This window comes from Calidris pugnax, unplaced genomic scaffold (genome assembly GCF_001431845.1).
Source record: "Calidris pugnax isolate Ruff unplaced genomic scaffold, ASM143184v1 scaffold125, whole genome shotgun sequence".
In the NCBI taxonomy this organism is placed as follows: domain Eukaryota; kingdom Metazoa; phylum Chordata; class Aves; order Charadriiformes; family Scolopacidae; genus Calidris; species Calidris pugnax.
In genome coordinates this window covers 461,327-473,817 of record NW_015090906.1, presented here as the reverse complement: position 1 = coordinate 473,817, position 12,491 = coordinate 461,327, and the positions used below count along the sequence as shown (strand labels likewise).

At 46.6% G+C, this 12,491-nt stretch overlaps 1 protein-coding gene across 7 annotated transcripts in view; it reads right to left on the bottom strand.

Annotated features, from left to right (window-relative positions):
* The window catches only part of FRMD4A (FERM domain containing 4A), a 410,059-nt gene that overhangs the window by 182,196 nt on the left and 215,372 nt on the right, over positions 1-12,491 (bottom strand). The window contains exon 1 of one of the 7 annotated variants that reach the window (XM_014949094.1): positions 11,502-11,660. The exons of the other annotated variants lie outside the window; for them this stretch is intronic. Within the exon in view, the coding sequence (XP_014804580.1) occupies positions 11,502-11,660 (159 nt within the window). Of the gene's footprint in view, positions 1-11,501; positions 11,661-12,491 lie in introns of those variants that run through there. 7 annotated transcript variants of the gene reach the window in all.

Below are 12,491 nucleotides of genomic sequence, written 5' to 3'. Positions count from 1 at the left end.
TACAGGAACAGGATCCAAGGGGAAAAGATTTCTGTGAAAACGGCTTGAATGAAAGAATCCCTTTGTAGGAGGTTATGACTATAAATTACGGGAATGTTTGTGATATGATATAATAGTGGCAATTAAGAGACATTTCAGATGATGAATGCCTGAGAATATGCAACGCAGTGAACTTCCCAGAACCTCTCTTGTCTAAGATGAACAGTGACTCTGTTCTCACTTTAATTAGAAAATATCCAACCCCTGTGCTGCCTATTCCCCTTCCTTCTTTCCTACCTCCTCATCCCGGTGGCTGCTCTGAAATAATTTGTCTGGTGCAAACCGTTCCTCATTTGAAGGCTGGTTTTGTGAAACCCCTGATTGATCGCCTGCGGTTCTGCAAAGCCCAGCTCAGCCACTAGCCCCGCCGACGCTCAGAGTTGTTGTCTCAGCTGTGGCTACACACATGAGGGCCCGCCTGACTCTAGGCTTCTGTGGCTGTGGGGGCTCTAAAGAGTACTAAAAAAACATTAAAAAAAAAAAAAAAAGGAAAAGCAGAGGTCAACCCAAGTACAGCAACTTACAGTAACGTAAAGATTCCCAACCCTCAGACAGGTCTCTCTGCATCATGAGCTCCCCTGTACCAGCATGGAAGTGACCATACAAACACATTAAACCCCTAAGCACACAGAGGCTGAGATTGGGCCCCGTGGAAGTGGGTTTGCAATGGCTGTAAACCCCACATTCCTCACCTCCCAGAGCTTTATGAGAGCCCCTTGGGTCCCAGGGGCCGGCGGCTCTGGGGGCGCAGTGACCAGTGGAGTTGGCGAGTAATAGCAGGCAACGGGGTTTGCAGGTTATGCAGTGCTGCAGACATGGGGTGACTCCTGCCAGGGGCCGGACAGATGCTAATCCCACTTTGGGGTGCCAGATGGAAGTTCACAGCGTGGAGGAATTTGACCTTGGATAACTTTTTCTATTTGAGACTTAGCACCGGCTATCATGTGGAGCTCCTCTCCAGGAGCAGGGGATAGGACCGGACTGAAACTGTGCTTTGTCAGCTGTTTTGGAGTCCTCAGTGGACTCACATGGTTCTCCCAAACTGAAAGGAGAGGAAGGAAAAAAGGCAGGGTTTGAAATCCCATGACAATTTCCCTCTGGCTTTGCCCCATAAGTTTCCAGTTTAGGAAAACAACATCCCTCCTCCGCTGTGAGCCCACGTGAACGCATGCAGTGCACAGGAGATTTGAATTAAGAGTGTTATAGGTGAGTCAAGATGAGCCGACACTAGAAATGACTCTTTATATTTACACTGCAAAAGTAATTAATTTGCAAATGTTGGTAAAAAGCCTGCTGTAGCCACTTGCGGGTGTCAAAGGTACACGGGGTTAATATCCTCCTAACTCCAACCTTGGAGGGACAGAGGAAAGGAAGAATCACAGAATCACAGAATCTTCTAGGTTGGAAGGGACCTTAAAGATCATCTTGTCCAACCGTCAATCTAATTTTGACAAAAATAAACACCCACACAACAAACAAAAAGAGGCAGAACATACCCCAATTTTGGTGCCTTCTGGTGCTGAGACCTGGATGGCATTCAAAGCCTTTGTTCTGCTCTTTTTTTGTTATCACATGAGAGTCATCTTTAAATGCGTAATTTGGGCTTGTTTTTTCCCCCCAAAGCTCCCATGCCCAAGAGCAACTGTTTTTGCAAGAGTTTCTGCAAGAGTGCAGATGATTCACAGCAGCATCTTGGATGCAGCCACAAACACAGCGAGGGCAGGATCACATCAATGGCACTAGTCAGCTCCACCTTTGCTCCAGGAGAACATCCAGAAAAAAATGGCATTCATTGCACAAAGCCTTTGTTGGAGGGAGCAACAAAGGCATGTTACAAACAGAGGAGGAAAAAGCAGTTTTTTCCCATGATCATCTTATTTTACACAACAGAAGAAACACATAGAAGTCGGATGGGAGTGGACCTGTTCTGGGGCTACTCTGAGCCATGTATTCAGGATGGATTTCTCTTTGAGGAAGAAGGGGTTGGATCAAACAAAAATTCTTCAGGCAAAACTCCCCTGCTGGTTTCAATTACTTCAGAGGATTGAATTGTTCACAAATGTCTCTCTGGAGAAGGCAAAGCTCTTTACCAAAAGCAGGTTCCCGGGGGCCTGTCCCATTACAGAGCATGTTGTAACAGCTGAAGTTAGATTACTTCTGCTGCAAGGCTGCTGGACAATCTGTCCTGATGGCTGCCTACCTTCCCGTGGGCTTCCAGCATTTGCCACTGTAGGACCCGGGCCATGGATGACATATATTTAGTCAGAACAACATGACTGGCTCTACGTCACACAACACCCTTTAAACATGAGTGTTTAATACTTTGGCACCCAGTTGGGTTTAGCAGTCTTAGCTCTTTCTGGTTTCAGCACAAGGGGATAGGCATCTCCAGAGAGTGACTTGTACCAAGACATCCATCATGGAAAGAACCACACTGAGGAGAATATAGGTGAGCCTAGGAAGAAGCAGTTCTGACCTGGCTTCTGCAAACCCAGGGGGTCAAACAGTATTTCCCTTGCCTAGCTGGTAGGTGCATTTCTGCTACACACAGGGTGAGCTGCTGGGGATCATCTCAGTTGGGACGGTTTTTATTCCTTGTGGAGAACATTCCTTGCAGCCAAAACCAAAGACGGGCAGGAACGCCCAAGTCATTGGTGGTGGACTTCAAGAGAGCTCAGATTTGAGGCAGATTCAAAGACTGTGCTAGAAACAATTCAGCATCGCTTGTGTTTGCTCCTTGGCCAGTGGCCTATATAAGCTGCATTGGCAATCCTAACCCATTTATTAGTGGGCTAGAATTGACACCATGACAGACTTTGCCCATGTTCGTAACTGGGGCAGCCAGACCTCTTTCTCACAAACAGTACTGGAGACTGAATGTTTCTCACAGGGAGGCAGGTTGGAAAAAAATCCACACAGGAGCAAGACAATGCCAAGTATACCTCCCCTTCTAAGAGGCTGCTGCATTTCTTGAACGAAAAAAAGCTCAGTCCTGAGACTTGACTACTCAATCTCCTCCTCCTACCCCTAAAACTTCATGTAAAGACAGACAGGAGGGTCAATGTGGGTTTAAAGTCGACCACATTTTCAAGCAGAACTGGGCAATTCCCTACAGCACACGGAAAGCACTGCAGTGTTGTGTTTGCAAATAAACAGTGAGCACGAGCCCCAGCCTGGTGCAGCCCTACATTAGCTTTAACAGTCCTGCACAGCAACCTCCAAGGTTCAACCATTGTTCAGCAAACCTCCAGTGCCTGTCCTTGCCCTCCAGGAGACCCCTGTGCCTCTTGCCCTGACCCACAGCTGCCTCAGCACAATGGAAGGAGAGATGAGACCCCACAAGCTGCTGAGGGGACTAGGTGTTTGTGGCTGTCCAGGAGGTAAAAGGGTCATTGCCCCAAACTTCCCAGGTGTGTAAGCCCTTTGTGCTCCTCTAGTGAGCTCTACTATGACATCTTACCCTGAATCCTCAGCTCTGGGCAAGACATCCCAATTAGCTCTCCAGCACTATCTGATCATGGCTGCTATTGCCCTCCTGCCCAACGTGGTGTGGGATGGACACCAGCCCTGGGCAGGCTGGTTTGACATGCCCCAGGGTGAGGATAAGCACTCGCATCTAGCTGGATATTTTGCAGCATTAACATTTTGATCTCACCACCATCAATGCTCTGTGGGGCTACGGTGGGGCCAATGGCAGTGGCACGGAACCTACCAGATTGCCACAGCCCTTCCCAGCTCTAGAAAGGTAGGGGAGGTCTATATAAAATGCTGAGGGCAATTTTACAGTGTGTCCTAAAAATACCTGGGGATGGGAACTGATTGAACACCTCTTGTGCTTTTTCCATAGATGCCTCAAGTAGAAATGGCTTGGGGTTCCTCCCCAAAGGAGGAACCCCCAATATGCTGATTTTTCTTTTTTTTTTTCTGTCTGTTTGGATATGTTTTCTGGCAAAGATGAATTTTTAACATTTGCGTTTTCTCTCCTCTCCCCTGCCTGCCTAACCCTCTTTCCTTCTGCCTGTAGTGAAGATGGGGTGAGAAACTGTGCAAGCCAGCAGCTCCTGAGCAGCTTTTGGAAACATGTGAGGTTCATTAGCCCTTTCTGCAACTCTGGGACTTTTGGGTGGAGGTTTTTTTCCTCTTTTTTTTTTTTTTTGTTTTTTTTTGCTTGCTTTTTTTGGTTTTTTTTTGGTTTTTTTTTTTTTTTAAGGGAAGTAGTTCAAGTCTTGTAAATGCTTAAATATGTAGCAATAAAGTTTGAGAAGCCTTCAGGGCAGCTCCAGAGCCCGCAGACTAACTCAGCAAAGAGTGTCAGGGAAAAAAGTCACAGTTGCCTCCCACTAAAAGTGGGAATTCGGCAGGCTGCAAGCTCAGAGGGGCCTGACCCTGGTTACGATGATATCCCACAGAATAGCCTTAGGAGGCCTGGAGCATCCTGAACACCAGCAGTACCAGGACATCACAGTGCTCTGAGGACAGAGCAGCCGCCAGCGAAGAGCCCTGCAAGCGTAGCTGTGTGTGTGGCACCAGCATCCGTGTCCACCCTTGTCCTTCTGAGCAGAAAATCAACAACCCCACAGGAAAAACCTCTGCCCAAAACCAGAAGAGAAAGGATCTGGGTTTGCTGACTTCTAGGGAGTCAGAAACAACTTCAGCTACAACCTGAGACCTGAATACAATCCCATGCTCTCTACTTTATCTAATTAGCTAAAGTGAATTTTTCTGGCTCTTTTCTCCTGCTCACCCAACACTCCCACACACCTAATCCCCCATTTCCTCAGCCTTCATCGTGCTGGAGCTGACTAGATTAATGGGAAATGCTAATATATCAGGCCTGAAAGGAAAGCAAAGAGCTGGTTGTGTTTGAATTCCACATTAATCTAGTTGGTGATGAAGCTATAAATCAAAACCTGGAAGTTTTACCAATCTGAAATGATGTGTTTAACATCTCAGCCCTTTCCTTCCTCCCTCTTGCCTGACATTGATTTGCACAGCCTTTTACAGCAGCAGGGCAGGCTTGCAAAATGCTACTTTTGCTTCTGTATCCCTAATTGTGCTTAGACATAATAAGATGTCTTCAAGGCAAGCAGGGTGAGGAATGATGCTGGAAGAAGAATGGATTTTCCAAATGGCTCCTTTATGATGGGGAAACCACATTCCTGATAGAGTACATGGGGTTGTGGGGATGTCTCAGAGCCCACTGCAAGGTGGGTAACAGCCTTTCCCTTTCTTGATGCAATACCCAGCAGGGTGCAAGAAATCTCCCAAGTGAATGGAAGATAAGTCCAAAAGCCCTTCAGCTCAATCCACAACATCACCATGGCAGCTGGGTGAAAACCCATTAGCACCCCAGTATCCCAGTGGTGGGCACCATGTGGGAAACACACCTGAGATGCATTCGCCCCAGCGAAAATAGAACTGCAGGATCTGGAAAATAATGTGAATGAAGTAGTTGAACATCAGATGCAAGGAGGATGTGGGTTGGGGGCTCACCATGGCTGAGTACATCAGTGTGTATATAGATGTAAAAACAGCTTCTGGTCTGCAATACCTGCCAGCTCTGGCCCAAGAGGAGAGACATAGAGTTAAAACACTGCAAAAGCACCCTCAATACTAAGGATCCAGGAGTCAAGGGTGATTTTTACAGCTAGAAACCAGTTAGTGAGCTGGAACCTGTGACTTGATTCTGCCTTGCAGGAGCTGGGGGTTTCCACAGCAACAGCAACCTCCCTCCTGAGGCTGGGGGTGCCCAAAGACCCCAAATATCTTTCCCACATATTAGGACCTTGGCTTCTGCTTTTGTTCCTGCCATTGCTCCTTGGGTCTTTATCTTCCTGCCAGCATAGAATCATAGAATCATAGAATCAATCATAGAATCATAGAATCATAGAATTGTCTGGGTTGGAAGGGACCTTTCAGATCATCTAGTCCAACCATCAACCTAACTCTGACAAAACCCATCACTAACCATATCTTTAAGCACTATGTCTACCTGTCTTTTAAATACCTCCAGGCTCTCTTCTCTTCCTCATTCTAGTTAACATCCAGCCCCTGAATACTACAGCCCACCTCCTTCCTTAATCCCATTACCTATAACTGGATATATGGGGAGCAATGAGGTATTGAAGACAATTCTGTGTTTGTGCCTATAGCCTGAAGTGAGTCATTTTGTCCATCTCTGTCTTGATTTCTACAGCAGTAAAAGAGGCATGATGTTACTTAACTGTCTTTCTGAGTACTTGGTGGATAAGAAGCAGTGTGTAAAAGGTACACAGCACGGTAAGCGAGGAATTAAATGCCTGTGATTAGTATTACAGCTCCTTGAGAGACTGCTCTGAGTCCAGCAGTCTGCCTCTGACTTGGTAGGAGCAGTTGGTGGGATTTTAAACAGACAGACACATAAACACATTTTTACTGAAGATGTAGGTCCTGGCCTGCCTAACGGTCTTTGACATTGCACAGACATCGCCGGGAAACTAAAACATTTGTTGATGGATTTGGAGATTAAATAAATAGTGAAATGCAGAACTGACGGCCTATCCCATAATAAACCAGCCCTCCCCCAGCACTTCTTGAAATGTAAGTATTTCCGCAAAAGCAGGCACTGTGTTAGTTCACAGGGCCATTTTTTTAGTAGGTCAGAGCATTCAGACATCTTCTGGGCATTGATAAAAATACACTCGGCAGCTCTGTGGCCTCCCACACAACTGACTGTCTGAAAGCCTCGACTGGAAGTTTATTATTTGTTAATCTCCTTTTTCAAATGGGTCTCGATCACACAGTCAGAAAACCACACGGTGGATCACAAAACACATTTAAAATACAGCAAGTGTTCATCACAATTAAAATATAGCAACTGGTGAATATTAGCCCCACTGAAAGGAGAGCAGGGCAAGTGGTTTGTTCAAACTGGGCAGACAAATATATCCCTGGGAATTGCAGCAAAGTTGCAGGAGGATTTACTTGCCAGGAAGAGAAATGCAGTCTGAGACAGATGATGGTACTTTGCTTCAGGGTACCAAAAGTCTCTCGTTCTTGAGTGTTGTGAGTACCACAGCATTGCTTAAAGACAGTGAGAAATGGAGTTACTCGGCATCTCTGAAAGTTAAATCGTGTTTGGAGACCAAGAATGAAGGAAAAAATATTGGTTGTTTTAACCTATTTTATAACAACTGCTGCTCAGAGAACAACCTGAGCAAGTCTAGATTTCTGATTGCTGTGTTAGTTTGGATTTGAAGACTGAAATATCAAGTGGGATGGGATCCTGACCACCACAGCCAGCATCACTCCCAAATTGCTATTCTGTATACCTCTGCTAATGCATTGATCCTGATTTCCCAAAAGCCAAGAAAGCAAAGTTTCACTGGTCAGACATAAGGTGAATTACACTGATTTTGTTGATGCCTGGAGCAACTTGCCATTTCAAGAACCCGTCGCTTTTTGCATTGGCAGTGAATCTGGCCCAAGCCCTCTGTACAGCATTAGCTTTGTTTTTATATATTTTGTAGATGAGACAGTAGAAGGAAATTACCATAGAAGTTTTTCAGGGCTTGTGTGGAGAAGACAACAGTCTAGGGAAAGGATACCAAAAAATTCTCCAAGTTGGTGTCACACCTGAGGAGCCATGGTCTTGTTTGGTCGTGCAAAGGAGGACCTGATTTCCCCCCAGCGATGTGTGCAAAGCAGCATGGGTCCTGCTCAGCCAGGAACCTGGATGTGTGGTACGCTGCTGTGGAACCCCCAAGTCAGCCTCAGCAAGGGTGAGTCAGCAAATCATAGAATCATAACATCATAAAATCATAGAAACGTTTTGGTTGGAGGAAGCCTTTAAGATCATCAAGTCCAGCCGTTAACCTAGCACTGCCAATTTACTACTAAATCATGTCTCTCAGCACTACGTCTACCAGTCCTTTAAATACCTCCAGGGATGGCGACTCCACCACTTCCCCAGGCAGCCTGTTCCAATGCTTGATAACCCCTTCAGTGAAGAAATTTTTCTTAATATCCATCCTAAACCTCCCCTGGCTCAACCTGAAGCCATTTCCTCTTCTATCTCTTGTTACTTGGGAGAAGAGACTGACGCCCACTTTGCTACAACCTTCTTTTAGGTAGTTGTAGAGAGCAATAAGGTCTCCCCTCAGCATCTTTTTCTCCAGACTAAGCAACCCCAGCTCCCTCAGCTGCTCCTCATAAGACCCGTGCTCCAGACCCCTCACCAGCTTCATTGTCCTTCTCTGGACCCGCTCCAGCACCATAATGTCTTTTTGTGGTAAGGGGCCCAAAACTGGACACAGTACTTGAGGTGGGGCCTCACCAGTGCTAAGTAAAGGGGGGCAATCACTTCCTGAGCCCTGCTGGCCACACTATTTATAAATACATGCCAGGATGCTGTTGGCCTTCTTGGCCAGCTGGGCACACTGCTGGCTCATGTTCAGCCAGCTGTCGACCAACAGCCCCAGGTCCTTTTCCACCATGGAGCTCCAGCCACTCTTCCCAAGGCCTGTAGCACTGCATGGGATTGGTGTGACGCATGTGCAGGACCTGGCACTTGGCCTTGTTGAACCTCATACCATTGACTTTAGCCCATCGATCCAGCCTATCCAGATCCCTCTGCAGCGCCATCCCACCCTCAAGCAGGTCAACACTCCTGCTCAACTTGGTGTCACCTGCAAATTTACTGAAGCGTGCTTGATACACTCATCTAGATCATTGATAAAGATATCAAACAGAACTGGCCCCGGTATTGAGCCCTGGAAAACACCACCTGTGACTGACCACCAACTGGGTTTAACTCCATTCACCACAACTCTCTGGGTCTGGTCTTCCAGACAGTTTTTCACCCAGTGAAGTGTACACCCACCCAAGCCATGATGGCTCCACAAGCACAGATGCACTGGGGTGTGACTAACTCAAAGAAAAAAGCATGAAGGAAAGGGACATATATACTTCTTCTAGTATTAAAAAGTTTGGCTTAATTTTACAAAGTTGATGACTGTTTCTTTCTAGAGCTGTTTTGGTTCTAGTATCATCCAGAGGTCCTACAGCTGATCTCCTTTGCTCTCAAGATGCAGTAGCAACAGGGATTAATATATTGCAGCAACAAAACTAACATGGTCAAGAGCTTATTTGTTCATCTAAATAATAAACAGTGGGAGCAGACTCTGTCTTTGGGAAGTGATTGAGCGATCAGGCTTTCTGTCCAAGCAATATCCTACTAAAATACTCTGTCAGTATTTAAATTGGAGGACGCTGGATACTGGAAGAAAAGCTGTTTGGATTAATATACATATGTGTAAAGTTAGCTATTGGCTCATGCTGGCCACTAATAATACCGCAGCTGCGGGTTCTCTGTGGCAATGAACTATGGAGATGCCTTTCCCAAGCAGACCTCCACCCAGCAGCAACTCTCCTGACACCTGACCCACCATTTCGGGTCCTCTCCAAAGAACTGGAAGCTCATGGGCATTGTCAAATAAAGTGATGTGATTTTACTGAGCTTTTGCAGATGTTCACTCATTCTGTCTGAGAAAAGGACAACTGTTGAAGCCCACCCTGCCCCGTGAGTATGAGGCTGCACTGATGCTCGTTTGGATGGGAAGGGAGGCACCGTTGCTGGTCCCATTTCACTGGTGACTCTAGCAAAGGAACATGATATAATGCCATGGGGGATGGCTGAAGACATGTGCGTGTTCTAATGGAAAAAGTGCACTTGTGCATGTGCTCAGAGCTCACAACAGAGTAAATCTGTTAAAAGACCCCAGTCCTGGGAGTTATCACGGGCAGTAGCATCCCCTGGTGTGTAGGTTGGGACGGGTTATCCGTAATTGAAATCTGGACACATCTTATAAAATAACTCCTTAGTTTTTCAGGATGGTTTTACATGGGTGGAGGGTAAAAAAAGGGTTCAGCATTAAGCCCACTTGCTTCCTCCTCCTCTTTCCCAGGCTCATGGGAGCTATTTGGCTTCAGATTCAGGCTCCTAAAACAAGCTGCAGAGAGCAGATTGGGCAACCCCACATCATAGGCAGCCTCTGCGCAGACTGACCTGCAGGTTCATGCCAGCCAAGACCAAATGCAGCCCAGGAAAGGCAGCTTGGTTCACTTGGAGCCATCATTGTGGTACCTCTCATGGGGGTTTCAAAGCCTTGACCCAAAGCCACTGGGTCAATCAGTGGGATGAGGGGTCTTTCTGGGTAACCGGTTTGTGTTATTGGCTGCAGGCATCTTCTAGAACAAACAAATATTTAAAATAAACACACCACCCATGCCTGCTGAAATCCAAAGAAGGCCATAAAATCTATTCCTGAAGTCTGCTGAAACCAGAGCATGATGAACCAGAGCTGGTTCAAAGTTTGCGGAAATTACTAAGAGCCTTGCCCTGGTCTCCCTTTAAGCGACACACACAATTTCTACAGGCTTTTAATCTGGCTTCTTCTGTATAACTTGGCTTCACACATGGAGACTCGCAAAGCACAGGAAAAGCAAAATACCAAGCAAATGGGAGTAGCAGAAAATGCCTTTTCCAAATGCAAACATGGATCAGTCAATCCAGCATCCGGCATTAATCTGTGAAGCTGATAAATATTGTAAAGGATTTGTCCCCACAGCAGAATTAAAGTCTAGCCTCAGTTGTCTAAGGCTGATTAAAAAAGCAGACGAGCTGGATACGGTTGGTTTACAGTATCATTTCCACCTGGACTCAACTATGGACTGGAACGAGTTGCAATTCAAAGTGGCATCCAGATCTAGTGCCTCCACCATGACGTTCAGTTTATTTAACCCAGTTTAGCCAGTATCAGAAACACGAACAATTTATTAGAGCCGTTTTGTTATACCTCAAGCTGCAAGCAGTTAGTGTAACTCCACAGAGAAGCCAGTCAAATAAGACCCAAACCTTTCTGTATCGCTTAAAACACATTCAAAGTAAAACAAAAGTTTTAGGCAACCAGATGCCTCCTACTTTGCAAGACTAAGCAGTCCAGAGGCATTGCACAAGTCAAGCAGGGTTAAGTAGTGTGACTGCAGTTTAAAACCCACCGCGTTTGCCCGTTTTCCACAGGTTAGGTGTCTTTAGGCGTCCTTGCCTCCGGGTAAGTTATAAATTACTCTTGTGCAGCCGCGGGGACAGCTTGAGGACGCAGCACAGCTAAGGCTGGCTGTACTTATGAGTAAAAAGCTCACAGAAAGGGGATATAGCAGAGTGACCCTTAATTTGCAGTCCTTTATCCCCCTCTGCTCTATCAAAGGAGAGTCTGGACCTGTGTTCAGCCACAGCAAACCCTACCACCATCCTCAAAAGCTGCATTTCTCCTCCCAGACTTCCCCTGCCCACGGTGTCTTCTCTGTCCCACCACTTATGGTAGGACCCAAAGCGGTCGGTAGGAATGGGGCAGGACCCTGTGTGACTCCCCAGGGGGGAGCACAAGGGTTTGAGGGTCCGGCCTGGTATTTTGTAACCCTACCTGATAAACGGCTCTGGAAATGCACCATGGCTTCAGCATGAGCTGCAGGACCCTCAGGTTTCCAAAGCGGCAAGTCCTCAGAGCCCGGGATGTCAGGCTCCACACCAGACTGTCCCAGCTGTAGAGCAGATCTTCAAAGCCAAAGAGCACAGCAGCCATGCCAGCTCCCCGGGTGGAACACCCCGGACTCCCCACTCAGAGGCAATCGGCTAATCCCAAGGCGCCTTATGAAGTGCAAGGTTAAAAAGTCACTGCAATTTCCATCAAAGAAGGAGAAGAAAAAGAAAGGGAAAAAAAAAACAAAAACAAAAACGCCAAACCACCAAACCAAACCCGACAACAAAAACCAGCAGCCAAAATAAACTGTTTAGGGATGTGTCTTTCTCCCTTTGCACACGCCCTTCAGGATGTGGTTTCTCCCTCCGTGTGTCTTCTCAAAGCAAGTTCTGCTGCACCCAGGGATGAGCAGGGAAGAGGTAAAAACACCTTTTCTGACTTCGGAAGGCAACTGCACATCCCTCGCGAAGGGCTTCTTGGTTACACTGCATCACTTCCCAGCTCCCCGCTGCAGAACCAAGAAGCAAACTCAGATCCAAAGTCATCACTTTGCAAGCTCAGTCCTGGGACTCCATCCAGAGGGAGGAAAAAAGCCGCTCGCTCTCCCTCTGCCAACATTCCCAAGACATTCCAGTATCGGGCTTAACTCTTTCAAACACTCCCAAAGAACAGCTGAGGAGACAGCTTTGCCACACGCAACGTTTCATCCTTTAAGTTCATGTGTTGACTACCCATTGCACAGTTACACTCCAGTCCTTCTCCCACCCAACTTTTTGTTCTGGAGCCTTTATGTATTTTGGACTCAGAAGGAGAACCTAATCTTTATATGAGACTCATGCAACAGTCTGCAAAACACCTTGTTTACCCAAGGGGTGATATCTTGAGAAGTTCCATGGATTAAACAATGACCATTTACAATCAGTCTGATTCAGC